The 25,752-nt window shown below is 46.6% G+C and overlaps 1 protein-coding gene across 1 annotated transcript in view; it reads left to right on the top strand.

Annotated features, from left to right (window-relative positions):
- Positions 1-25,752, top strand: part of STAT6 (signal transducer and activator of transcription 6) — an 84,119-nt gene that overhangs the window by 43,917 nt on the left and 14,450 nt on the right. Inside the window, exons 7-15 of the mRNA XM_060253310.1 lie at positions 108-256; positions 1,863-1,994; positions 3,890-4,078; positions 10,732-10,819; positions 11,709-11,831; positions 13,302-13,394; positions 18,399-18,605; positions 18,703-18,797; positions 21,955-22,091. Of these exons, the coding sequence (XP_060109293.1) occupies positions 108-256; positions 1,863-1,994; positions 3,890-4,078; positions 10,732-10,819; positions 11,709-11,831; positions 13,302-13,394; positions 18,399-18,605; positions 18,703-18,797; positions 21,955-22,091 (1,213 nt within the window). The remainder of the gene's footprint in view (positions 1-107; positions 257-1,862; positions 1,995-3,889; positions 4,079-10,731; positions 10,820-11,708; positions 11,832-13,301; positions 13,395-18,398; positions 18,606-18,702; positions 18,798-21,954; positions 22,092-25,752) is intronic.

Genomic DNA, 25,752 nt, shown 5'->3' with positions numbered 1-25,752 from the left:
GAGTTGTACTGTGCATACCATGGGAACCTCTTGAGCTTCGCCACTGTACATCTGGTCGTTTTCTTCAGTCTGTCAAAACAATTTGCCTCTTTTCCTCGTCTCTCCAGGCCCTTCGTGCTCTGTTCTCAGAAGCAGCCAAAGATCTAGAAACTACAAAAACCAGGCTGCTGAAGAGGCTTGATATCTGGAAGAGGCAGCAACAACTGGCCGGGAACGGAACTCCCTTCGACGAGGACTTGGCTCCGCTGCAGAAGAGGTGAGTATCACTACAGGGCATTGTCGCAAGCCTCATTTTCAGAGCTGCTGTTCTGGAATTGTTGGAGGTTTTCAAGCCAAGCTGCAATGAATGTTGGCCCATTCGTACCAATGGTAAGGAAGCCCAGAAGTATAACTTCTATCGTGGCCATTTGACAGCAATCCTGACTCTGTGAACTTAGGGGGGAGGTATAAGTGAATGGACTAGGTGACTTGGAGGTCCCTTCCAACTCTATAATTCTATGATTGTATGAACTGTGTGCAGCTCTCTTTGGCATCGATCATATTGCTTTAATGGGCAGCTTCGATACCAATGGCCAATATGAAATTCTTGTGGGACTAGTTTCTCTCATGTTTCCCCACCCCTACAGTCTGGAGGAGCCTGGCTGGCACCAGGAAATACATAGATCCCTACTTTAATTTGTCACACCCCCAGATTCTGTGCCAAGAAGAGGTGAATTCTGCAAACTGTAAATTCTGCAACGGAGCACATTTGCATTGTTTGTTTCATACTGTGGGCTTTTTTACATAATAAATTCTGGGTTTGCTCATCTTGACGGCATGCTAAGAGCTGTACTGGAACACAAACACCTGCTGGCAACCCCTTTTAGCCGCTACTTTGGCTCCTGAGATCTCAGCGTGTTTATAGCTTTGCAGCCAATATGGACTAGAAACTTGCTTCTTTAAAGGAAAACTTTGCAAGCTGGTCCCCACACTTTTGCTGCTGTCCTGCAGAGAAAGTAGAATTGTCATTTAAATTGTCTGTGGCAACGCTGGCGGTTTGAATGCATGCATCGTGCTTTTTTAAATGGCGTTTTAAAAAAATATTGTATCCCGTCCTGATCCTCAGTGAAAAGAAAGACTGTAAATGAGGTAAATTAATTGCAACTTGCACACATCCCTGTTTATATCAGATAACCACAGATAGATAGGCAGGGAGGCTTTCGCTTGGAAGATGCCACACTGAGCTCATTTGCTAGCAAGCAAAGAAGTGGCTTTGCTTGGGACAGTTTGATAAGTTCGAGTTCTTTTTTTAATTGTCCAACCTCTCCATTAATAGACCTTATATCTTTCTTAATTTCATTCTTTATCTCCATTAGGGCCTGCAGTATCTCAGTCTGCTCATTTAGGGAAGGATTACTCCCTCCCGCCGCCATTTCCTCTACCAGAGAAGTCTCCAAGTCAGAATCTTCAGATTCTTCTAAGTCAGTTTTACCCTTTCTAGGAGGTCTGTAGGGAGGGTTTTTAGTATCTTTCGTTGCTCTTGTCCTTCCCATACTTGACTTTGATGTTCTTTCCAAACTTGGCTGTGTTATCTGGGAGTAGTCGTTAATCTTCTGGAGGAATAGCAGGAGCGTAGGAGAGATGCATCCGGCTAGAAGCTCAGTCACCCCTCTCCTTTGCTGGAACTAAGACTGAATGGCACTGCTCAATCTGAATGTAAATATCGTCACCATGCCTCTTACTGTACTTGCTCCTCATAACCACAACACCTCTTACTTAAAGTGCTCCTTGCAGCTTGTGCAGACTTGGCTTTGACATGGAATTTTGATAGATGTGGGGGTGGGGAGAAGCAAACCCAACTGATCCAGCATCTTTCCGGACAGGTTTGAAAGCCTGATGGATGTTTGTTTCAAGCTTCGCCAGCAGTTGGTAGCCCTCTCGGCTCAACTGGGCCCTGATCTGCTGTCTTGTCTCCAGGAATGCCTGGAGAACGTTTTCAACACTCTCATCAAAAGGTAAACCAGAGCTCCCCATTCAAAAGTTCTTAGAGTAGGGGTGGCCAGACTTACTTAACATAAGAGCCACATAGAATACATGTCAGATGTTTAAAAGCCGCAAGACATGAATGTCAGAGGGAGGGAGGGAGGAAGGAAGGAAGGAAGGAAGGAAGGAAGGAAGGAAGGAAGGAAGGAAGGAAGGAAGGAAGGAAGGAAGGAAGGAAGGAAGGAAGGAAGGAAATTATATGGAGGAGGGAGGGAGAGTGGGAAGAAAACAACTTTAAATGCATTCTCCAAGCCGCTGATTGGCTTGACTTGAAGCAGTGATTTAAAGAGACAAATGCTTTCTCCAAGCTGACCGATGGGGTGGGGCTTCAAAAGCCACACAATGTGAAAGAGCCACATGTGACTCTCGAGCTGCAGTTTGGCCACCCCTGGCTTAGATCATAGGCTCATAGGTCTGAAGGGGAACTTGGATTTATATCCTGCCCTCCGCTCTGAAGAGTCTCAGAGCAGCTCACAATCTCCTTTACCTTCCTCCCCCACAACAGGCACTCTGTGAGGTGGGTGGGGCTGGAGAGGGCTCTCACAGCAGCTGCCCTTTCAAGGACAACCTCTGCCAGGTGCAGCGTCCCACCATCTGCGCCGGAGTTACAGGAAGTGCCGCGGCTTTTGCGTAGCAAACGTAAACTGGGTTTTAGCGGTTTACGTTTGCTACACAGAAGCCGCGGCACTTCCTGTAGCTTTGGCGCAGATGGTGGGAAATCCAACCAGACGCTGCGGAGGGAACAGGATTGTGACTGCGAGGTAAGCTGTGTGCGAAAACAGTATACCTTTGTCAGACCCACAGCCCAGTGAGAGATTGCCTTGAGGATTGTGATTCAAGGACTTTTAATTACCACACTATGTCATTATCAAGATGTGCTTTTGGACTTTGCATGAACAAGTTGTGAAAAATACTTTCAGTTTAACGTTTATGGTCTGTTAAGATATTACTAATACAAGCTGAAGTTCAGCACTAGCACGAAGTGCAGTTGCTGCTACACGGTGTTATCTTGTGTTTACATCATCTGGAGGTTGGCAGCCATAATTATCTGCAAGCCCACTACTATGATTGTGACACACCTTTTGTCCCCTTCATAGCTGGCAGTAGGGTGCCAGCCTCCACATGGGGCTTGGAGATCTCCCGCTTTTACAGCTGATCTCCAGCTGGCAGAGATCAACTCTCCTGGAGAAAATGGCCGCTTTGAAGGGTGGACTCTGTGGCACTGGACCATGCTGAAGCCCCTCCCCTCCCCAAACCCCATCCCCTCCTGGATCCACCCCCAAAGTCTGCAGGTATTTTCCAACACAGACCTGGCAACCCTAGCTGGCAGTTGGGCAGGGTGTGGGAACTCTTGAAGGAGTTGGATTTGGCCTCCGGTTTTTAATCCCTGTTTGAGGTTGGTGTTTTTTCTGATTTGGGAAGAAGCTGAGAGCTGATCCTTGGGTTTTTAATTTTTTATTTCTTGGGTTTTTTTAAAAGATAAGCGTACAAAAACAAAATGGGGACTGAGGAATTTGAAAAAAAATGGAGAGAAAGTTTAAAAATATTTACATTTATCAAGGACATTCAAGAATATAAATGATATATAATATATGTATACATGTATGATACGTGGTGCATGCATATTAAATACAAAGCATGTTCAAAAAATTTCCCTTCTCAACCTTATTGCGGTTTTTATAATTGCAGCTGCTCCAAGAATATGGAGTATTTTGATTCTGCTCCATATACTATACACCTCATTCCTTTAAAGGGCTGTGTTAGATTAAAATTGCTGGTTCGACAATCTTCAGCTTTAAGTATCTAGCCTAAGAGCTGATCCTTGTTGATTGTGGGTTCTGTGACCTCTTGTCGTGTCTCCTTTAAGTGCCTTCCTGGTGGACAAACAACCCCCTCAAGTTCTGAAGACCCAAACCAAATTTCAAGCCACTGTCTGTTTCCTGCTGGGCTCTCAGCTGTTCAAAGTTCCGCAGACGGCCTTCTCAGTCTGTGCCAACATCGTAACAGAGAAACAGGCAAGGGAACTGGCTGCCGGGTGTCCTGATGCCAGCCTCAGGTGAGTAACACCATTGCAACTGCAGTGACAGTTTTCCTAGGCTGCTTTGAGGATACCCAGGGATTGAGATTCCTCAAGCATGGCTGTTACACAGATCAGCAGGATACTTCTTCTTTCACTCTCAAACTTAGCCTCCTCAATTGCTCCTTGCACGTAATCAAGGCTGGGGGTTTTTTTGAGCAGGAATGCACAGGAACACAGTTCCAGCTGGCTTGGTGTCAGCGGGTGTATGCAAATGAGTCCCTGCCAGGCTTTTCCCACCAGAAAAGCCCTGTGTGAAACAATGGTGACATCAGGGGGTGTGGCCTTATATGCAAATGAGTTCCTGCTGGGCTTTTTCTACCAAAAAAGCCCTACATGTGATCATCTCCTCTGTCTATCCACATCAATGGTATCCACAACCAGGGGTGGAATTCTAGCAGGAGCTGCTTTACATATTAGGCCACACACCCCTGATGCAGCCAATCCTCCAAGACAGGGGTATCAAACTTGTTTGTTATGAGGGTCAGATCTGACATTAGTGAGACCTTGTTGGGCCGGCCATGTTGGGCCAGGCCATGTATGTGTGTGCCTATTTAAGATTAGGTAGCAGAGATAAAAACTTTATAAAGGACACAGATAAACACAGTTAATTTTTTAAAAAACCCTTAAAGCTGTGCAATTGAGAGAGCCTGGCACAGCAAACTCTGCCTCCCCACCTTCCTCTCCAAGGGAGGAGCCTCAGCCAATAGAGAAAAATAGAGGCTTTACTCTGTAGCTCCTGTGCTATTGAGCAAACCTGGCAAGGCAAACTGTGATGCAGAAGGAAACAGATGACAGTGAGTTGCTTGGGGGGCAGATGGGAGCCCTCTGGGGGCCTGATTCATCCCCCGGGCCACATGTTTGACATCCCTGCTCTAAGAGCTTGCAAAGCTCTTTTTTGTAAGCTCTTGGAGGATTGGCTGCATCAAGGGTGTGTGGCCCAATATGCAAAGAAGCTCCTGCTAGAATTCCACCCCTGTCCACAACCTTCTATTTGTTTACCCCTCTGCCGCTCTGACCTGGGTGGCTCAGGCTATCCCGATGTAGTCAGATCTTGGAAGCTAAGCAGGGCCAGCTCTAGTTAGTGTTCAGATGGCAGGCCACCAGAGAAGTCCAGAGTCGCTGCTCAGAGGCTGGCAATGGCAAACCACCTCGGCTCATCTCTGCCCTGACTTGGATGGCCCAGGCAAGCCTGATGTTATCAGATCTTGGAAGCTAAGCAGGGTTGTCCCTAGTTAGTATTTGATCCCCCCCAAGGAATATCAGGATCATTCCTCAGAGGTAGGCAACAGCAGACTTTCTCCGCTCCTCTCTGTCCTGACCTGAATGGCCCAGGCTAGCTCAGTCTTATCAGATCTCGGAAGCTAAGCAGTCAGCCCTGGTTAGTACTTGAATGGAAGATCCCCAGTCCAGAGGCAGGCAACAGCAAACCACCTCTTTTATTTATTTTTATTTATTTTTGTTAATTTCTAGTCTACCCTATCCCATGAGTGGGCTCAGGGCGGATCACCACAGACTTAAATAATAACAATAGGCTATAAAATTAGAAGTAAATAAACAATTAAAACAATAAAACAAGGGTGGCCAACAGTAGCTCTCCAGAAGTTTTTTGCCTACAACTCCCATCAGCCCCAGCTAGCATGGCCAATGGCTGGGGCTGATGGGAGTTGTAGGCAAAAAGCATCTGGAGAGCTACCGTTGGCCACCCCTGCAATAAAACAATAAAAAGAATAAAATTACTCCATTTCAGGTGGAAGACAACTAATCAGGCCATAGTGCAAACAGAGCTGGAACTAATGATGTTCCAGTTAGCCCAGTAGATGATAGAATGCTGCGACAGGGAGGCCAAACTCTATGTACTATGGGTGTCCGCTGCCTCACTTGAAGGCCTGGCGGAACAGCTCCATTTTACAGGCCCTCCGAAAAGGTAGTAGAACAGGGAGGGCTCTAATCTCCAACAAAAGCCTGTTCCACTAGGCCAGAGCCAGGGCAGAAAAAGCCCTGGCTCTAGTTGAGGCAAGATGGACGCCCTTTGGGCCGGGGACAACCAGCAGATGGTGATTAGCTGAACATAAAGTCCTTCGGGGCAGATATGAGGAGAAGCGGTCTCTCAGATACGTCGGTCCCAGGCTGCACAGGGCTTTAAATGCCTGAACGTCTCTTGCCTTGAAAACCCTACAGAGTCACTGTAAGTGACTTGAGGGTGCTATCCACCACCACGATCTCCAGTGCGTTTTGTTTTCCAAGCGCGCAATACTTTTATCCAGTCCCCAGCCAAATTGCAAGGTGTGCTGCTCAAAAAGGGAAATGTGGTTAAGTTGCTTTGCATAGGGAGGACCATAAACTGTGCAGATGGAAGATTTATAGGCGTCTGGGCTGGGTGCGCAGAAAGGCAGTAAATATTTATTCAAAAGCTAGCATCTGAGCACCTGCTATCCTAAGCAGAGTTGCACATTTCTAAGTCCATTGAAGTCAATGAGCTGACAAGGGTGTAGCTCTGTTTATGGAGCTGTCTGCTGCTGGACTGGGCTGCAACTGGGAACAGCAAACAGATAGATATGCATTATTTGATTTACAGTTTATGCAAATCAATTTGCAATTGATTTGTGATAGATTTACGATCTAGTCTCATTTGCGGAGTGTTGACAAGCCCATCCTACATACTTAAATATTTATTCGAAAGCTAGCCCCTAAGCACCTGCTATCCTAAGCAGAGTTGCACGTTTCTTAAGTCCATTGAAGTCAATGAGCTGACAAGGGTGTAGATCTGTTTATGGGGCTGTCTGCTGCTGGATTGGGCTGCAGCCGGGATCGGCAAACAGATAGATACACATTACGTGATTTACGATCCAGTCTACATACGTAATTTTACATGTTTCAACTTTCCAGCTGGTGTACCAGGTGCCTGCCAGTGTTGTCAGCCACCCAAAGAATCCTTTTGAAGTCCAAAACTCGGCAAAGTTAGAAAGCAAGGGAGTGCGCCTTCTCTGGTTTGGGCTACAATCATAGACAGCAGCAGTTACCATGCTAATTAAAAAAAACTATTTAAAATAATTTGATCCCTGTAGTTACTGTTTCAGTGCTGAAACCTGCCAAAGCCATGATTGTAGGTCTGTTGCCGGTGAGGATTTGCAGCAGTGGAGAAGGCGAGGCAAATAATTTTGCGTCACTGATAACCTATCCCCCAATTAACTCAAGTCTCCTTGGCTTACCCTAACCCAGCCTGCCTGGGGCTAGCCAGCTTGCGTAGTCTGTTGGGAGAGTTTTGGTGATTGGAGGCAATTGCTACAAGTTGTTATGAAACATTTTTGGGGGAAATGATGGGGTAATTTTCCATCTCCATTACAGGTGGCCTTACACAAATGATGTCACCTCCTGCTCCATAACCAGAAGCGACTTCACCAGGTCATGGATTTGAAGGAATCCTAGAGCAGGGGTGGCCAATGGTAGCTCTCCAGATGTTTTTTGCCTTCAACTCCCATTAGTCCCAGCCAGTCCCAGCCCAACTCCCATAAAGGGGAGACAGGGGACCAAGGCTTGTGACCTGGCCTTCCTATTCTCCATATCCTGTACACAAAAAAATCTTTAATTATTAAAAATAAATAGATGCCAGTTTTCTGAAAATGGAGCCTCGTAGCACAGAGTGGCAAGCTGCAGTACTGCAGTCCGAGCTCTGCTCACAACCTGAGTTCAATCCCGGCAGAAGCTGGGTTCAGGTGGCCGGCTCAAGGTTGACCCAGCCTTCCATCCATCCGAGGTGGGTAAAATGAGTACCCAGCTTGCTGGGGGTGAAGTGTAGATGATTGGGGGAGGCAATGGCAAACCACCCCATAAAAAGTCTGCCAAGAAAACGTCCTGGTGTGATGTCACCCCATGGGTCGATAACAACCTGGTGCTTGCACAGGGGACTACCTTTACCTTTCCTCCTGTGAAAATAGTAAGCATCATAATCCTGATCTGAACCAGCCCCCTACACACCTGGTAATTAAATTCTGAGCATGGAACTTCCAGTGTATAGGTATGTGGTAGGCAGTACCTGTGGTGGACACAGGGCTTTTTTTGTAGCAGGAACTCCTTTGCATATTAGGCCATACGCCCCTGATGTAACCAATCTTCCAAAAGCTTACAGAGCTGTTAGTACAGGGCCTACTGTAAGCTCTAAGAGGATTGACTACATCAGGGGTGTGTGGCCTAATATGCAAAGGAGTTCCTGGTACAGAAAAAAAAGCCCTGGGTGGACACATAGGAGACACAAGGACTTTGTAACTTGTGTTTATACTGTAAGGGCAGACTGAAGGGATGGTGTCGAAAGAAGGTGTCAGAACAGGTCTTTGGCATGGGGAGGGAAGCAGTTTCCCCAAGGACTGAGGCAGTGTCTGAGAACCTGTCTAGTGATCTCAGATGACCATGGGGCCATCCTGGACTTATCTGAAGCAGAGAGAGAAAGAGACTGTCATGCAGGGCTTTTTTTGTAGCAGGAACTCCTTTGCATATTAGGCCACAACCCCCTCCCCGATGTAGCCAATCCTCCTGGAGTTTACAGTAGGCCCTGTACTAAAAGCCCTGTAAGCTCCAGAGGGATTGGCTACAGCAGGGATGTGTGGCCTAACATGCAAAGGAGTTCCTGCTGCAAAGAAAGCCCTGCTGTCATGTATCACATTTTCCAGCCCCTCTCTTGCTGTCGGAGTGCACAGGTAAACAAGGCAGTTTGGGGTGTGCTCGTCAGGTTTCTGAACTGATCTCTGTCCATGCAGGAAGAATGATAACACCAATGTTTCCTCTAAGCTGCCTTGTTTTGTGATCAAAAATTCTACTTTGTGAGCTACTGCCATTAAAGCTGTGAGCTACTGCATAAATTATTGTGCTCTGGGGTCATCCTTTCTGAGCGAAGACAAAAATGTGTGAGCTGGAGGCTAAAAATCTGTGAGCTAGCTCATTCTAACTCAACTTAGAGGGAACACTGGACAGCACAATTGCATTTCAACCTTCCTGAGCTTTAGAACGTGATTTCAAGCAGGGTTTCAAGTTAATGACCTCTCTAGTCGGTGTTATTGCTGGGCTACCTCTGTTTGTCCAGCAGTTTTTGAAGAAAAAACTGAAAGCAGCTTGGCAGCAGCATAGTATATATTTGGATTTCTTTTCCTTGTTTGATTTATGGATTTGAAAAAGAACATTCCTCAAGGTTTTAGTGAGTGTACTTTGTTATCTGACAATATTGTTTTCCAGTTAATGCAGATGACGTCTTCCATTCTTTCTGCTCTTAGAGTTAGTTAATACTGAAAGAGTATTCCTGTGTTAAATGTGTTTTGGATTTGGCTAAAGTACAGAAGTAGAAACCCACAGTAGATTACAGATCCTATCCAATTGCACTCAAAACACTCAGCCACAGTTCATATTAATAGAGCTGGTGTGGTAGTAGTTGATAGAGCAGGGCTGTCAAGCATAAGGCCCGGGGGCCAGAACCAGCCAGGGCTTTTACCCATCCTGTAATCAACTGGTATGTATGGAAATGTAAAGTATCCCACCTTTTATGGTTTCCCTTGGGAAAAATCTGGTTAATAAGCAGCTGCTCATGCATACAGCTTGGAGCAGCAGCCTGTAAAACAGATCCAGCCCCTGCAGGGCTCGGATCCAGCCCATGAGCAACTGACACCCCCCCCCCCCATACACACCTCTCCAATTGCCTGAGAGGCGCAGGCCAGCTGGGCTTTCCTTGTGCTTCTGCAGTGCCTGCTGCAGAAGCAGGAAGAAGATCTCCCCCTCCCGCGCCACTCCAAATGTTGGAGAGGCAGGGGCTGGGTGGGCTTTCCTTGTGCGTCTGCAGCCAGGACTATCCGGGAGGCGTGGGATGCTGCAGAAGCAGGACCTCTCCCTCCCCTCACACACCTGCCCTTACATTTTATGACTCAGGTGTCCTGGCCCGACAAGGTGATTTATGTCAAATCCCGCCCTCTTAAACAATGAGTTCAACACCCTGGCTTAGAGGGAACACTGGTCATTACCAATGTTCCCTCTAAGCTGCAGAGTCTTGTGAGCAAAAATTCTACTTTGTGAGCTACTGGCATTAAAATTGTGAGCTGCTGCATAAATTATTGGGCTCTGGGGTCATCCTTCCAGAGCTAAGACGAAAATCTGTGAGTTGGAGGCTAAAAATCTGTGAGCTAGCTCACGCTAACTCACCTTAGTGGGAACACTGGTCATCACTGTAGCCTAGTACTGTCACTATCCTCACGTGTTTTGAGTTTGTTTTTAGTATAATGAAAGATGACATTCATAAGCCTGTATATGCCACTAGGCACTTTATTAAGCGGAAAGCTCAGTGGTTGCTTCCAAAGTAAATAAGCCGTATGGAATGGGCAGAGGGCAGTTGTTTTCTCTAGGACTGTTGCCACCAAATTATTCCATCACTCTGCAAAAGTTACACCTGTCTCAGGCCACCTGCACTTAAAGATATTTCATTCCTTGTCTGAAGAAGTATGCATGTGTACGAAAGCTGGCATTCTGAATAAAACTTGGTTGGTCTTAAAGGTGCTACTGGTCTCCAGCTTTGTTCCGTTGCTGCAGACCAACACAGCTGCCCACCTGGATCTATACTCTCTTCCTGTCTGCTGATCTCTCTTTCTGCATTTCAGTGAAAGCACGGGAGAAATTGTGAACAACCTAGCCCCTCTAGAGATCTCTGCCACAAGCGGTGCTTGCTGTGCTGTCTTTAAGAATATGGTGAGTGAACTAAAACAGCCCTTCTATCCCAGGTTGGGGGCAAGGCTGAGATACAGAGGCAGGGGTGTCCAGGAATGTTGCATGGATTAGAGGTCGGGATAAAGATGTATGGGTAGATGCGGGGTAAACTCTCATGCCATTGGCTTTATTTGTTAGTAGCTAGTACACTTTTATCCTCCTCTTCCTCAAAGGAGAAGCATGAGGAGGTATACTGTGGTAAGGGAGAAACCAGGGGATAGAAGCATGAACAGACCTGTAGCTGTGATGGGGCATTTAGGGGCATTGCCCCACTCAAAATTTGCCCCACCCAGCCAGTCAACACTGTTGACTTCCCCTTGTTCCATCTCATCTGGTACCTTGCTTCAAGGCGCTGTGTAGGCTGCCGGAATATCTTGGCTCCTCGATAGCAGGTTACCCGGATTCAACAAGAGGAGGAGCAATGGGATGGCTAGAACAGCCAGAACAGAGAGAGAGAAAGTGTGACTGCCTTCTCACTGTCAGTTGAGTCTCAAGGACATTGATTAGAATGTTCCAATGCCTGCCAAAAGCCCCATAGCTGAGAAATTTCACCTCCCTAAACTGTTTCCTGTTCCCACGCTTGCTGAAGGTGTGGCACTCTTGCTTTTTGTGCAAAAAGCAGCAAAAGCAGAAGAGAAGTGTTTCTGTAGGGACACACGACCAAACAGACAGAGCTATACAACCGACCCGTGTCCCAACCACATGCTGAAGAGCATTGTCCTAGGGTAGCAAGTGGACTGTGGGGGCAGATATAGATAGCTAGGTTTGCATGGCATAGAACTTTTCCCAAATAGTGGTGAAAGTTCCAGCCAAGGGTGCCCCCCTTCCCCCACTTGGCAACACTGTGTGGTTTGTCTTTCTCATCCTTTAGCTTCTAAAGAAAATCAAGCGCAGCGACCGCAAGAGCACTGAGTCTGTGACTGAAGAGAAATGTGCTATCCTTTTCAGTGCCCGAATCAGCCTAGGCTCCAACAATACCACCTTCCTGCTGCAGGTAATACTGGGATGACGTCATTCTTCCGACCGCAGGTGGCAATGCTGGTATACTGATGGTATTGTGTGACAAGTTCTTCTTACATGATCAAATATCATTAGTTGTTTGTCGGCTGTTCACATGTTAGAGTAAATATGACACAGAAGAAGAATTCCATTTTTTTTTCTCCTCTGCTTTTCTCCCCAATGGGAATCGATCATGAAAAGAGGGTGGGGCCATATAGGTTTGTCATAACCAGGACATCCTTCCTAGCAAGCGCCCTCTTTCCACGCACCCCACTTCCTCCTGACCACTTCAGGCCTAGAACAGACAAGGGCCTTAACCGACTGCAACCACTCTGATTCTAGGGCTTTATCATAGAGAGCCCAGAGCACCCACCCCCCATCATCAGGCAACCCTATATTTAGTCAGGGCAAGCCCTGTTCTGTGGTTGAAGTTGAGGAGTTAAGAACCCAGGGCAACTCACATGCAACAGGTCCTGTTGCCAGCAATGTGCTGATGTCACTCCCTCTGTGCTCAAAAATTACTTCAGCGTGTTGCCGGGGATGCGCTGGCATTTGGACAAAAACTCTGTGGTTTAACCATAGAGTTTTGCCCAAGCGCCAGAGCATCCCCAGTGTCCCCTGGCAATGGATTGATGTCACTACTGGGCAGACAGGGAGTCATGTCAGCGTGTCATGGTCAATATTCCCTCAAAGCTGTGGAGTCTTGTGAGCAAAAATCCTACTTTGTGAGCTACTGGCATTAAAGTTGTGAGCTACTGCATAGATTCATTTGCTCTGGGGCCATTTTTCCTGAGCTAAGGCAAAAATGTTTGAGCCGGAGGGTAAAAAACTGAACTAGCTCACACTAACTCAACTTAGAGGGAACACTGGGCTTGGTTGCTTTTGACATTCTCACAATTCCCTCCCCCCTGGCCAGCTGAGCAGCAGCCTGGAAAACACAGGGAATGGCAAACGTGGAGTGAGCAAGACATAGTTTGTTAAGCAAATATAATAGCAAGAAAGTAAACAGGATAAAAGTTATAATTAGTACTGGATAAGCTCACAAAGAAAGAAGCTGTCCAGAATACAATGAAGACAATTTCTGGCAGAAGGAAATAAGTGCCAAGGGAGGAAAGTCTGAATTTTTGAAGGATTTATAATGTGGCAGGACTTCAAGGATTTATCAAGGAAGCATCAGTGTTCTGGTGAAGACCCAGTGGGCATCAGACGCTGTCAAGTCTGGAAGAGCACTGAGGGGAATAGATGCACCTGGCTCATTGGCTTCTTTAAATGCCAAGAGAGGGCCAAGTTGCCGTGACCTTTGGCTGAGGAGAGCACCTGGGGAACTGAACTGAGGAGAACTGGAGCACGAACAGTTCTGGGGAACTTAATGTTAGATAATTATTTGTTTGTCAGGGAGATTTGTATCCAGCTTGTTTGGCCAGCTCATTCTGTCATCTTCTCATTTTCTCTGCTTCTCCTCCAGGCCCTTACTCTGCCCATTGTGGTGATCGTTCACGGCAACCAAGACAATAATGCTAAGGCCACAATTTTGTGGGACAATGCCTTTGCCACAAAAGTAAGTGCAAGACAGAGGTTTACAAGCTTATGCATGGGATAGAGAAGGTAGAGAAAGAAGTGCTTTTCTCCCTTTCTCACAATACAAGAACTCATGGTCACTCAATGTAATTGTTGAGGACTCGGGTTAGAACCAATAAAAGGAAGTACTACTTCACCCAAAGAGTGCTTAACACATCGAATTCACTGCCACAGGAGGTGGTGGCAGCTACAAGCACTGATGGCTTCAAGAGGGGATAAACATATGGAGCAGAGGTCCATCAGTGGCTATTAGCCACAGGGTATTGGTGTAACTCTTTGTTTGGGGTCAAGTGATGCTCTGTATTCTTGGTGCTTTGTGGAGGCAACAGTGGGAGCTAGGCTTCTAGTGTCCTGGTCCCACAGGCAGACCTCCTGATGGCACCTGGTTTTTTGGCTGTGTGACACCGAGTGTTGGACTGGATGGGCCATTGACCTGACCCAGCATGGCTTCTCTTATGTTCTTATGACTGTGGTTGAAATTCTGCCTCTCAGAGAATGAGAGATAGGGGGTGCTACTGGTTGGGGGCAGGGCCGGTCCCTGCAACATGATGTTCCCCGACAAATGGCCATGGCTAACTATAGGAAAATATTTTAGGAATACTGCACACAGTGTGGGGTAGGATGGGATTTTTTTAAAAAGTCCTTAGATTTCCTTCTCATCTCGTGCCAGTGGTGTTGGAACTGCTGCAGCACTAGTGCTGTTCCACAGTGCCAGGGTTAGATTAGAAACCTTGTTCATGTGGGAGGAGCCATCAGAATGCTCCTTGCTCCACCCCTTTCTGGAGAGGCAATCAGACTTGGGTAGAGTCATAGAGTTGGAAGGGTCATCTAGTCCCTGCATAATGCAGGAAATTCACAAATACCTCCCCCTGTGTTCACAGAATCAACATTGCTGTCAGATGACCATCTAGCCTCTGTTCTAAAACCTCCAAAGGAGGAGACTCACCACCTCCCGGAAAAGCCTATTCCACTAAGGAACTGCTCTGTCAGAAATTGTTCCTAATGTTTAACTGAAAACTCTTTTGATTTCATTTCTTCCTGTTGGTTCTGGTCCAACCTTCTGGGACACCATAGGCAACTACCACAACATGTGCCAAATGGGAGTGTACCAGACAATTTTGTTTGCCACAGAGGCTTCCTTGTTGCTGCCTAAAAGTAGGGATGTGGTTGGGCTAGGGTGATTTAGAGGACTTTTTTAAAGAACATAAGAGAAGCCATGTTGGATCAGGCCAATGGCTCATCCAATCCAACACTGTGTCACATAGTGGCAACCGCCCCCCACCCAAAAAAAGGTGCCATCAGGAGGTCCGCCCGACCAGGACACTAGAAGGCCTCCCACTGTTGCCCCCCCAACCCAAGCACCAAGAATACAGAGCATCACTGCCCCAGACAGAGAGTTCCATCTAGACCCTGTGACTAATACCCACTGATGGACCTCTGCTCCATATGTTTATCCAATCCCCTCTTGAAGCCATGTAGGCTTGTAGCTGCCACCACCTGATGTTATCAACCAGAACTTCTTTAGCTTGAAGAGGAGACTGATTGGAGAGCTAGAGGTGGCAAGTGATACCAGATCGGATTTAAGAAGCAGATGGAAGCTGAAGAGCAGGCTGGAAGCTAGGGGTACTCTGATGAGGGGGTGGGTGGGTTTTCTGTACAGCAGCAGTGATTTAGGGATACAGTTTGGGGTAGTTTCTGAGAACGCCTGAATGTAAATGCTGTCATCGGTGCTCTCGTGCCCTGCTAGGACTCTGCTTATAAACAACTTCTAGAGCCAGAATTTGTTCAGGACATAGTTTCATCCATTGCAATCACATTCCAAAGTCCACGCATGGAAAGTCAAACCGCTGATGTTTACTAGTATAGATGTCTTTTAAGCAATCTCTTCCTTCTTAGGAGAGAAAGAATTAGAGCTGTGTTCCTTTAATTTATTTGGCTGTTTATAAATTGGTTTCCTCAGGACTTTTTTTTCCTGGAAAAAGAGGTGCTGGAACTTTCAAAGGGAAATGAAGAAGAAACACCCGGGTGCCCCTCATTTAAAAAAAATACTTTTTTGGAGAATTTTGTTTCCCCAATGAGGTTCTGGAATTCTGTTCCACCTCCTTCCACCCCTGCCACAAAAGCCCTGGGTTTCCTCCCCAGTAACTTGAGCCCCGTGGCGCAGAGTGGTAAGCTGCAGTACTGCAGTCCGAACTCTCTGCTCACAACCTGAGTTTGATCCCGGCGGAAGCTGGGTTCAGGTAGCCAGATCTGGTTGACTCAGTCTTCCATCCTTCCGAGGTCGGTAAAATGAGTACCCAGCTTGCTGGGGGGGAAAGTGTAGACGACTGGGGAAGGCAATGGGAAACCACCCCGTAAAAAAAAGTCTGCCGTGAAAACGTCGTGATGCGACGGAAATGATTGATGATTGCACAGGGGAATACCTTTACCTTTTCTACCTCCCCAATGGTCCTAAAGCAGCTTACAGCATTCCCCCCTCTTCTGTTTTACCCTCACAACAAAACGCCCTGGGGTGTAGATTAGGCTGAGAGTGGCACCAAAGTCACCCTAGGAGATGATAGAGTGAGGATTTGAATCTGGCTCTCCTAGATCCTAGTGCGACACTTAGCCTACTGTGCCATGTTGGCAGTGTATCTCTTCAAGTGCAAACTTTGCCCCCTCTTATTAGTCAGCATGTACTCACAGGTTCACAGGCTTTATGAGCACTTCAGGCCAGAAAGGCAGTCTACTCCAGGCTTCAGGCCTTTTATGTTATCTCAGTTTTGCAGTCCCTCCCATATTTGTTGTAATATAACAATCTAATCAGCCCTGGTCTCCGTATATAGCAGAATGAAAGCTAATTAGAGGTGATAAAGTAGACAGTACCACTTCAGACTGTAAGTGGAAGAATAGTACTTTCAAACAGTCGTGTGTGTGTGTGTGTTTTAAAAAAACCTTGTAAGCCAAAAATTAATCTGCCTCGAGCAGTGGGGGGGGGGGCTGTGATCACGCACACTAAATAGGGTTGCCAAGTCCAATTCAATAAATATCTGGAGGTGGAGCCAGGAGACATTAGGGGTGGAGCCAAGATCAAGGCTGTGACAAGCATAATTGAACTCCAAAGGGAGTTCTGGCCATCACATTTAAAGGGACGGCACACCTTTTCAATTCCTTCCTTCCATAGGAAATAATGAAGGATAGGGGCACCTTCTTTTGGGGCTCCTAGAATTGGACTCCCTGGTCCAATCTTTTTGAAACTTGGGGGGTATTTTGGGGAGAGGCACTAGATGCTATACTGAAAATTTGGTGCCTTTACCCCAAACAACAGCCCCCCCCCCCAGAGCCCTGGATACCCGCAGATCAATTCTCCATGATTTTCTATGGGAATAAATCTCCTTAGGGAATAAGAGTTCCCAGCAGACATTTCCCTCCCCTCCCCCCACTTTCTGATGACCCTGAAGCAGGGGGGTGGGTCTCTAAACCGGGGGATCCCCTGCTCCCACCTGGGGATTGGCATCCCTAACTTGCCAACTGAATTTTACTGTGTGAACTAGCAAAATCGAGTTGGGAAGTGGATTATTTAGAGTTTGTGATCGCAGCCTAACTTATTTGTTTCTCCATCGGTCTAGTTCAGGGGTCCCCACGTTTTTTGAGCCTGCAGGTACCTCTGGAATTCTGTCACGTGTGGTAGATGCAGTCACAGAACAGCTGCCACCGGAGACTAAGCCAGCCGCAAAATGGCTGCCACTGGAGACAGAACCAGCCACAAAATGGCTGCCACCACTTTCCTGCAGTCACATAGTGAAGGTCCTTGTGCTGTGGTGGCAGCTGCTGCCAAAGCAACGTTTTTAAAAAATCTGCACAGCTAATCAAAGCTTCAGTGGCCAATCAGAAGCCTTGCTGGGCAAAAGCCCCACCTGGCCCTACCTACTTTCTAAAAACGCTGGGTGGGCCCATGGGCACCACATTGGGGACCCCGTCTAGTTCTCTACTTGCAGGAAGGGGTGCCTTTTTTTTACATAAGGGAGTGTTAAAAAATGTGATTCTCTTACCAGCAGTCCAAAGTGTACCATTGTATAATTCTGCCCCATTATTCGCACCTAATTCTGCTGCATAAGTAGACCATACAAATAAACACAACCCTCAGGTTATAGTGACAAATTAGCGAATATATTGCAAATGTGTAACAAGTGAACCAAAGATAAAGTCTTTGGTTTGCTTGTTACACATTTGCAGGGGTGGAATTCCAGCAGGAGCTCCTTTGCGTATTAGGCCACACCTCCTGATGTAGCCAGTCCTCCCAGAGCTTACAAAAAAAGCCTTGTAAGCTCTTGGAGGATTGGCTGCATCAGGGGTGTGTGACCTAATATGAAAAAGAGCTCCTGCTAGAAATCCACCCCTGCTTTTGCAATATATTCGTTATCTGTCACTATAACCTGAAGGTTGTGTTTATTGTATGTTCTTGAGTGATTTCTCTTGTTGCATAAGTAGACCAGGCTTCCATTTGCTCACCAGATGTACAGGGTGAGTTGGGCATATTGGTCAGACAGGGAGGTGTGACCTCTGAGTTCTGTTCTTAGCTTAGGCCCAAACTGCCCAAGATACTTGTCCATGAATCAAGTCAAGGTTTTCCTGACTCTCATTCGCCAGTCAAATAGCCATTGTAGGAAATTTATTTCCCCAAGTGTCACAGAGCTGGATCTCTATTGGAACCACGATGTGGGGGAGAAGCAGCTTCAGCCTCCCTCCTCTTGTCTTTTTCTGACCAGAAGTGGCCCAGGGGGTGCTTTTTGCCCTGTGGCTGAAGTGGCTGACCCAATTCATGTGCAAACATGTTGTTCACACCTTAGGTTGCTTCTTTGCTGCCATCGTGTTAGGTATCCATGGTGGAAAGGGGGAGGTAGAACGAGCAGTGGTTGGAGGAGACTATGGGAATGCCCTCTTACCGTTTCCTGCAGCTTACCATGTGCATGATGGAAAGCTCAGTCCCTCTGGCCTGTTACAGGATCGAATCCCCTTTGTGGTCACGGAGCGTGTCCCCTGGGGGAGCATGTGTGAGACTCTCAACCAGAAGTTCATGGCTGAGGTGCAGACCTCCAAAGGCCTCCTCCAGGAGCACTACTTCTTCTTGGCCCAGAAGATCTTCAACAACAACAACGCCAGCTACAAGGACTTCCAGAACCGCTGCGTTTCTTGGTCTCAGTTCAATAAGGTTGTTATGGCAGTGGGGTTTTGAAGAGGGGTGGGATGGTACCAAGCTCAGAAAACAAGGTCCTTTTATCCTCACGCTCTTTCTTTGGCATTTATAGGAAATCCTTCCTAACAGGGGGTTCACCTTCTGGCAGTGGTTTGAAGGCATCCTTGACCTCACAAAGAAATATCTGAAGGACTACTGGTCTGATCGGTAAGGGAGACATTTTTTCAGCACCGAGACTGACTGGCATAGATCCTCAGTACTTATTTTTTTTGTTGTCTCGCTAGGAGGCTTTTGTAACTTTGAACCTTTGGTGTCCTAACAATGCACTCAAATACATTCTAGCAATTTTGATGGAATTGAGGAGCTTTCATTTCCTCTCTGTTCCAGTGGATTTTGGAAGAGGATTCTTCATGAATGGGTCTGGACCCAGGCAGAATGGGCAGAGGCCTCGCTGCTGTCTTCCCGTTACTAGCCTGAGAGGTTTTGGTGCCCAAGGGGAACTATGACTAGCGTCCTGCCCTCCCATTCAGTAGAGAGAATAGCAAGACGTCATCCCATTGAACCTCTATTGAAAGGATAGGATATTTTTTCTCCATGTTGTTGGCAGCCCTACACTAGGTAGGCCAGTCATCTGACAGCTCCCCATAGGCTTAACTCTGGTGCTTTAGGCAATTGCTTAGGTTTGCCTAGAGCAGGGGTATTGAACTCATTTGCTATGAGGGACAGATCTGATATAAATGAGACCTTGTAGGGCTGGGCCACGTGTGTCATAAAATGTAATGCCAGGTTGCAGAGAGATAAACTTTATAAAGGACACAGACAAACACAATTAAAGATTTTTTTTTTTTTAGAACGTAAAATATGTTTAAAAGATTAGCACTTTTGCAATATTTTGTTTATTTAACAGTTTCCGGTAACTGACACTTCTTGCTCTGAATTATTGCATCAAAATCTGGAGACGATGTCTGTGCCGTAGCAATCTTGAGTATGTTGTTCAGGTGCATGCTTGTAAGGTGCAAACCTACTTTTGATTTATTGACACTCATTACAGAAATCTCATGGTCAGTGCTTTGAGCCTAAGACCCAGGTGAAAACATGAAATGGTTGGGCATTGTGAGCTTTTTGCACCTAAACTGCTTCATGTGCTGGTCAGCCAATGGAGAAAATAGTTTTTGCTCCATAGCTTAATTGAGCAAGCCTGGCAAAGCAAGCTGTGCTGCCAAAGGAAGCAAGCGAGGGAGAAGGAAGCAGATGATAATGAGTTGCTTGTAGACCTGATAGGAGCCCTCTGGGGGCCTGATCTGGCCCTCAGGCCACACATTTGACACCCATGGCCTAGAGGCTGGATTGGCCATGTGTCTTCTGTAGGGTTCACAGCTTTATAGAGGATGGATGTGAATGTGAAGTTGTAGCTGGATGCTGCATGTAAAGCAGTTTATTTCAGCATCACATCTTCAAAGTTTATTAAGCTCCTTTAATCTGGGTTGTATACCTAAGATCTGCAGTTGGGGGAAGGGGGCATGCAACAAGGAACACAGAGAAAATTTTGTGTTTTATATTTTAATTTCAGTTCAGAATATTCATATCTTACCTTTTGGCTTATTTAAGCCTCCAGTGCTTTGCTGTTGGATTTTACAACTATCCAATCATTCAAAGCCCTTAAAAATGCCCCCCAAAGTCAGGCCACATTTTGGGCAGGAGCTCACAGGAGCAGAGCTCTGGAACATCTAAATTTTATTGTGCTCTTTCTTTCTCCCCCTTTCCCCTCCAAAAAACAAACAAACTTTCTTCTGGGCTCCATTGTTCAAACCTCCTTTGATAATTTTACTGAACTCTTGATAAACTTTCTAATATTTTGCCCCACAAAAAATGGGAAAATAACTAAAACACATAAAACAGACAGATGGAAAACTTCTCCAGGGTCTCAGAGGTCTTTCACATTGCCTTTTAAATGGAGATGCTGGGGACATGCAAAGAACATGTATTACCACTGGGCCATGGTCCCGACTCCCTACCCCTCTCTCGTCTATTTATGTCATGTTCAAAACCCTTTCTTCAGCTTATAGGAAAATGCAAATGAACGTGACTGTCGAGTTGAGTGTTGTTTGTGCCCTTGTGTACAAGCTAGGCACTTATATATAGCTGACATCCTCCTTTGACGAGAGCGTACTTTCATTTTCTTGGTACGTAAGCTTATCTGCTGCTCAGCAAGTGAGGAATTAATGACTAATTCAGCAGCTATGAACAGAAGCATATGCTTGGAACTTATATATAGAAAAGAGCAGGAGGGGGAGAAAACACTGGTTTTTAGAGCAGAGGATTCTGGACCCATGTAAAAACTTTAGGCTTTAAAAATAAACAAATGGTAAATATTGGAAATGAAAGAGTGCTTCCTACTTTAGGAGGTTGTGTGTGATCGTCACAGTGGCTCAGATCTCATGGTCAGTTTCCGCTGGTAGATGGGGTAGAGGCTGCACATTTCCTGTCCTATTTTTTTCAGCTCAGATAGCTCCATCTCAGGTTCTTTGTTCTCCTGCAAAGTGAGAGGGGCAGGAACCTTTATATCTTTTCCTCTGCAGATGAAACAACGATTTGGGGAGGACACAAGAAGCCATGTTGGATCAGGCCAATGGCCAATCCAATCCAACACTGTCACACAGTGGCCAAAAAAGCCAGGTGCCATCAGGAGGTTCACCAGTGGGACCAGGACACTAGAAGCCCTCCCACTGTTCTCACCCCCCACCCGCAGCACCAAGAATACAGAGCATCACTTGCCCCAGACAGAGCATTCCATCTGTACCTGGTGGCTAACAGCCACTGATGGACCTCTGCTCCATATGTTTATCCAATCCCCTCTTGAAGCCATCTATGCATGTAGCTGCCACCACCTCCTATGACAGTTTTGATTCTTAAAAAGATCCAGAGCGGAGTGAAGCAGTCTTGTCCTTTGTGGTGTTCCTTGATTCAGAAAAAAAAATGCCTGCATTCAGTGTTCCCTCTAAGATGAGTTAGGGTGAGTTAGCTCACAGTTTTTTAGCCTCCAGCTCACACATTTTTGTCTTAGCTCAGGAAAAAGGGCCCCAGAGCAACACAACTTTAATGCCAGTAGCTCGCAAAGAAGGATTTTTGCTCACAAGACTCCACAGTTTAGAGGGAGAATTGGCTGCATCTAGTTTCATTCTGAGACTCACCAACTGCTGAAGGATCTGAAAGTTCTGCTTCTTCTCTTCCATAAACGCCCTAACTGCAGGGATGTGGTTTCTCCCTTATCCACTTTTATTTTCCCCTTATCCACTAAAGCTGAGAGTGGTTTTAGTGCTGTCTATTGATCCCCCCTCCTTTTTCTTCTCTCTGTCCCACGCAGGCTTATCATGGGTTTTGTCAGCAAGGACTATGTCTCCAGTCGCCTGGGCAATGCCCCAGCAGGTACCTTCCTGCTCCGTTTCAGTGATTCCTTGATAGGCGGCATCAGCATCGCTTACGTCATCCGCTTGCCGAATGGTAGGTTTTTTTAGTTCATAATATTTTATTAGAATTTGTATGGAGATAATAAAACAATGGGAAGGGTTTTTTGGAGGAGGGCCGGGAATGGGAGGAACATGTCCACCTGGGGCAGCATTGCTGAATCTGCTTCTAACTTCAGTATATGCATTGAAAACATTTGATGCATCAAAAACAGGAGCTTTCCAGTGCACCACATCCTTGCAATGAAGCAACAAAATCTATCTTCCTCCATACCAGAGGTGGCCAGACCTGCTAAATATAAGAACTGCATAGAATAAACATAATATGTTTAAGAGCCACAAGACATGAATGTCAGATGTTTGAGAGCCACAACACAGGAAGGAAGGAAGGAAGGAAGGAAGGAAGGAAGGAAGGAAGGAAGGAAGGAAGGAAGGAAGGAAGGAAGGAAGGAAGGAAGGAAGGAAGGATCACTTGCCCCAGACAGAGCGTTCCATCTGTACCTGGTGGCTAACAGCCACTGATGGACCTCTGCTCCATATGTTTATCCAGTCCCCTCTTGGATAAGGGTGAAGGAAGGAAGGCATATGGATGGGAGAGGAAGGGAGTGGTGGAAAGAAAGTAACTTTGAATGCATTCTCCAAGCCATTGACTGGCTTGGCTTGGAGAAGTGGTTTAAAGAGAAAAATGCCTTCTCCGAGCTAGCTGATGGGATGGTGGGGGCTTCAAGAGCCACAAAGATGTGTGAAAGAGCCACATGTGGCTCCCGAGCTGCAGTTTGGCTACCCCTGCTCTATACATATATGTATGTGGAAAATGGCAGGTAAGTAACAAAGGAGTAGGTTAGAGATGCAGCAATATGATCCCTGGCCCATGTAGTATTAGTGAGCACAAACTATGGATGCACAAAGCTGCATTATTTGATTTTTTTATTTATATTTATATCCCTCACATTCTATACAGACTCAAGGTGGCTAACAACATAAAATAGACAGTAAACAAAAGAAAAGGAAAGGTCCCCTGTGCAAGCATCAGTCGTTTCCAACTCTGGGGTGACGTTGCTTTCACAGTGTTTTCACAGCAGACTTTTTACAGGGTATTTTGCCATTGCCTTCCCCAGTCATCTACACTTTCCCCTCAGCAAGCTGGGTACTCATTTTACCGACCTCAGAAGGGTGGAAGGCTGAGTCAACCTCAAGCCAGCTGAACCCAGCTTCCACTGGGATCGAACTCAGGTCATGAGCAGAGCTTAGGACTGCAGTACTGCAGCTTTAACACTCTGTGCCACGGGGCATCCTACACTCTGCGCCACAACAAAAGCAACATTAAAACAATAAAACAATCAGATAAATGGCAATGGTGCTACTTCAGGCGGATCATGTAATATCTTCTTTCTATTGAACATAATTTTACATTTATTTGAACCTCTTCAAGTGAATCCAGAGTTTCTCTGTCAACTTTGAGAAACCCCAAACAGTTGCTAATGATAGGTTTGTAGCTAATGCAGTGAGCACACAGGATGCTTGGGAAGGTCCACTGTTCAGTGGCAACCCTAGTGCTTTGCATGCAGTGCTTCCCGCAGAACAGGCCTGTCTATCAAGCAGATCTAGGTTTCTGGGGCTGGGGGAGTGGGCACCAAAAGAAGCTCAGGGCAGATCCTGGCAGCCACAGCAAGTGGCAGCCCCGGGTGGCGCCACCAGACCCAATGCCACCACCCAGATGGATCCTATGAGCAGGCCAATGCGTGCTTGCCAGGTTTGCCACCTCCCCAATGGTGGGAGCAATGAGGGAAGAGAAGGCCTCAGACCCCGGAGAGCCACTGCCAGTCTGAGCAGACAATACCGACTTTGATGGAGCGAGGGTCTGATTCAATATAATGGTAGAGGGCTGCCACCACATCTGGATCTACCATGCTTTAATACTAATTGCCTAGGATCTGTGCGCATGAGAAGCAAAGTCTTTATTGAGAGCCAGTTTGGTGTAGTGGTTAAGTGTGCAGACTCTTATCTGGGAGAACCGGGTTTCATTCCCCACTCCTCCACTTGCACTTGCTGAAATTGTCCTTTCAAATTTCAAGTTGTCCTTGAAAGGGCAGCTGCTGTAAAAAGCTCTCTCAGCCCCACCTACCTCACAGGGTGTCTGTTGTGGAGGGGGTTGGGGAGGTAGATGAGATTGCGACTGCTCTGAGACTCTGAATAAAGGGCAGGATATAAATCCAATATCTTATTATTATTCAATTGGTCGTGGTCAAGGAAAGTCTCTGTCCTGCCCTGCCCTGGATAGCCCAGGCAAGCCCAATCTTATCATTTCTTGGAAACTAAGCAGGGCCAACTCTGGCAAGTACTTGGATGGGAGACCTCCTTGGAATACCAGCAGTCGGGAGGTAGGGGCAGGCTTTATTCAGCCACCTCTCTGAATATCCTCCAGGCTCCAGGTAGAGGTCAGTCACCAGAGGTCACCTTGACTTCCAGGTGCACACACACATTCACACATGCACATGCAGACATGCACATGTCAAAACACCAAAAAGAAAGAAAGAAAGTATCCCTACAAAAGTTCAAGACACTGGCAACATTATGGACAAAAGCATAAGCATATAAAGGCAAATTGACATCAGGAACTTGCAGAACTCGTACACCGATTGCACAGTGACCACTCAAGACTGCACCAAATCTAAACCAATAGAAAAGCAATATATATTTCCTTCTTAACATACTTTTAAGAATAGTACTACTTTATCTATGGTACGTTAGTAGCACAACATGAACTGCAAACTACTATAGTTTTAAGAAAACAGGATTGGTGTTAAAGGTTAGTTTGCTTTATCGGGTGAGGAATGCAGACTTTTGGAGACTTCAGCTGCAAACACAGATAGCAGTGCTGGCACATCACTGGGTCACATGTTCTTGACTTGGCTTTCGCAGACATGGCTACGCTACAGCTCATTCACATTTTGCCTTTCCCCCCTTCGAAATGTATGTCGCCACCCTGCTGGATTGCTGAGGCAGAGGAAACAGAGTCACAAATCCGTCCTTTCTGCAGCGCCAGCTTTTTCCAGCTGGAGAAAACAGAATGGGGAAGGGAAACATAGCGGGGCTTTTAGCATCAGCTCTCTTCCTGGGCCGTGATGCAGAACAGCTTGTGACTTCATACCACATCCTGTGGATAGTCACTGATTAGTCACTTCCAGGTGTGGTGGAAAAGTAGATCCCTCGTTAAGGCCACATGCACTGGGTTGAGTGCAGTCTCTGAGCAAACGCCCAGAGGGAATGTGGGATCTGTTCCTAGTGAAGGTCCAGAGCAGAACTGGCTGTCTAGGAAGGACTGGAGCCCTCTTCCTAGCCAGTGGCTCCTCTCGTGGGTTACTCAGCCTGCAACACGAAGCCATGCAAATAAACATGGGAGGCATCTGTCTGTGCAAGCCAGAGGGAGCTGGGACGTCAAGCAAATCACGAGCTTTATTCACCCAGCGATCTGTATCCACAGCACCTAGCGGATGCATTTTTCCTTCTGCGTGAAACAGCAATCAGCAGCCAGTTTGGTGTAGTGGTGAAGTGTGCGGACTCTTATCTGGGAGAACCGGGTTTGATTCCCCACTCCTCCACTTGCACCTTCTGGAATGGCCTTGGGTCAGCCATAGCTCTGGAGTTGTCCTTGAAAGGGCAGCTGCTGCAAGAGCTCTCTCAGCCCCACCTACCTC

The sequence above is a fragment of the Heteronotia binoei genome, chromosome 13 (genome assembly GCF_032191835.1).
Source record: "Heteronotia binoei isolate CCM8104 ecotype False Entrance Well chromosome 13, APGP_CSIRO_Hbin_v1, whole genome shotgun sequence".
Classification (NCBI taxonomy): domain Eukaryota; kingdom Metazoa; phylum Chordata; class Lepidosauria; order Squamata; family Gekkonidae; genus Heteronotia; species Heteronotia binoei.
Note: the sequence above shows the minus strand (reverse complement) of the source record. Positions and strands in the feature narration are given on the sequence as shown.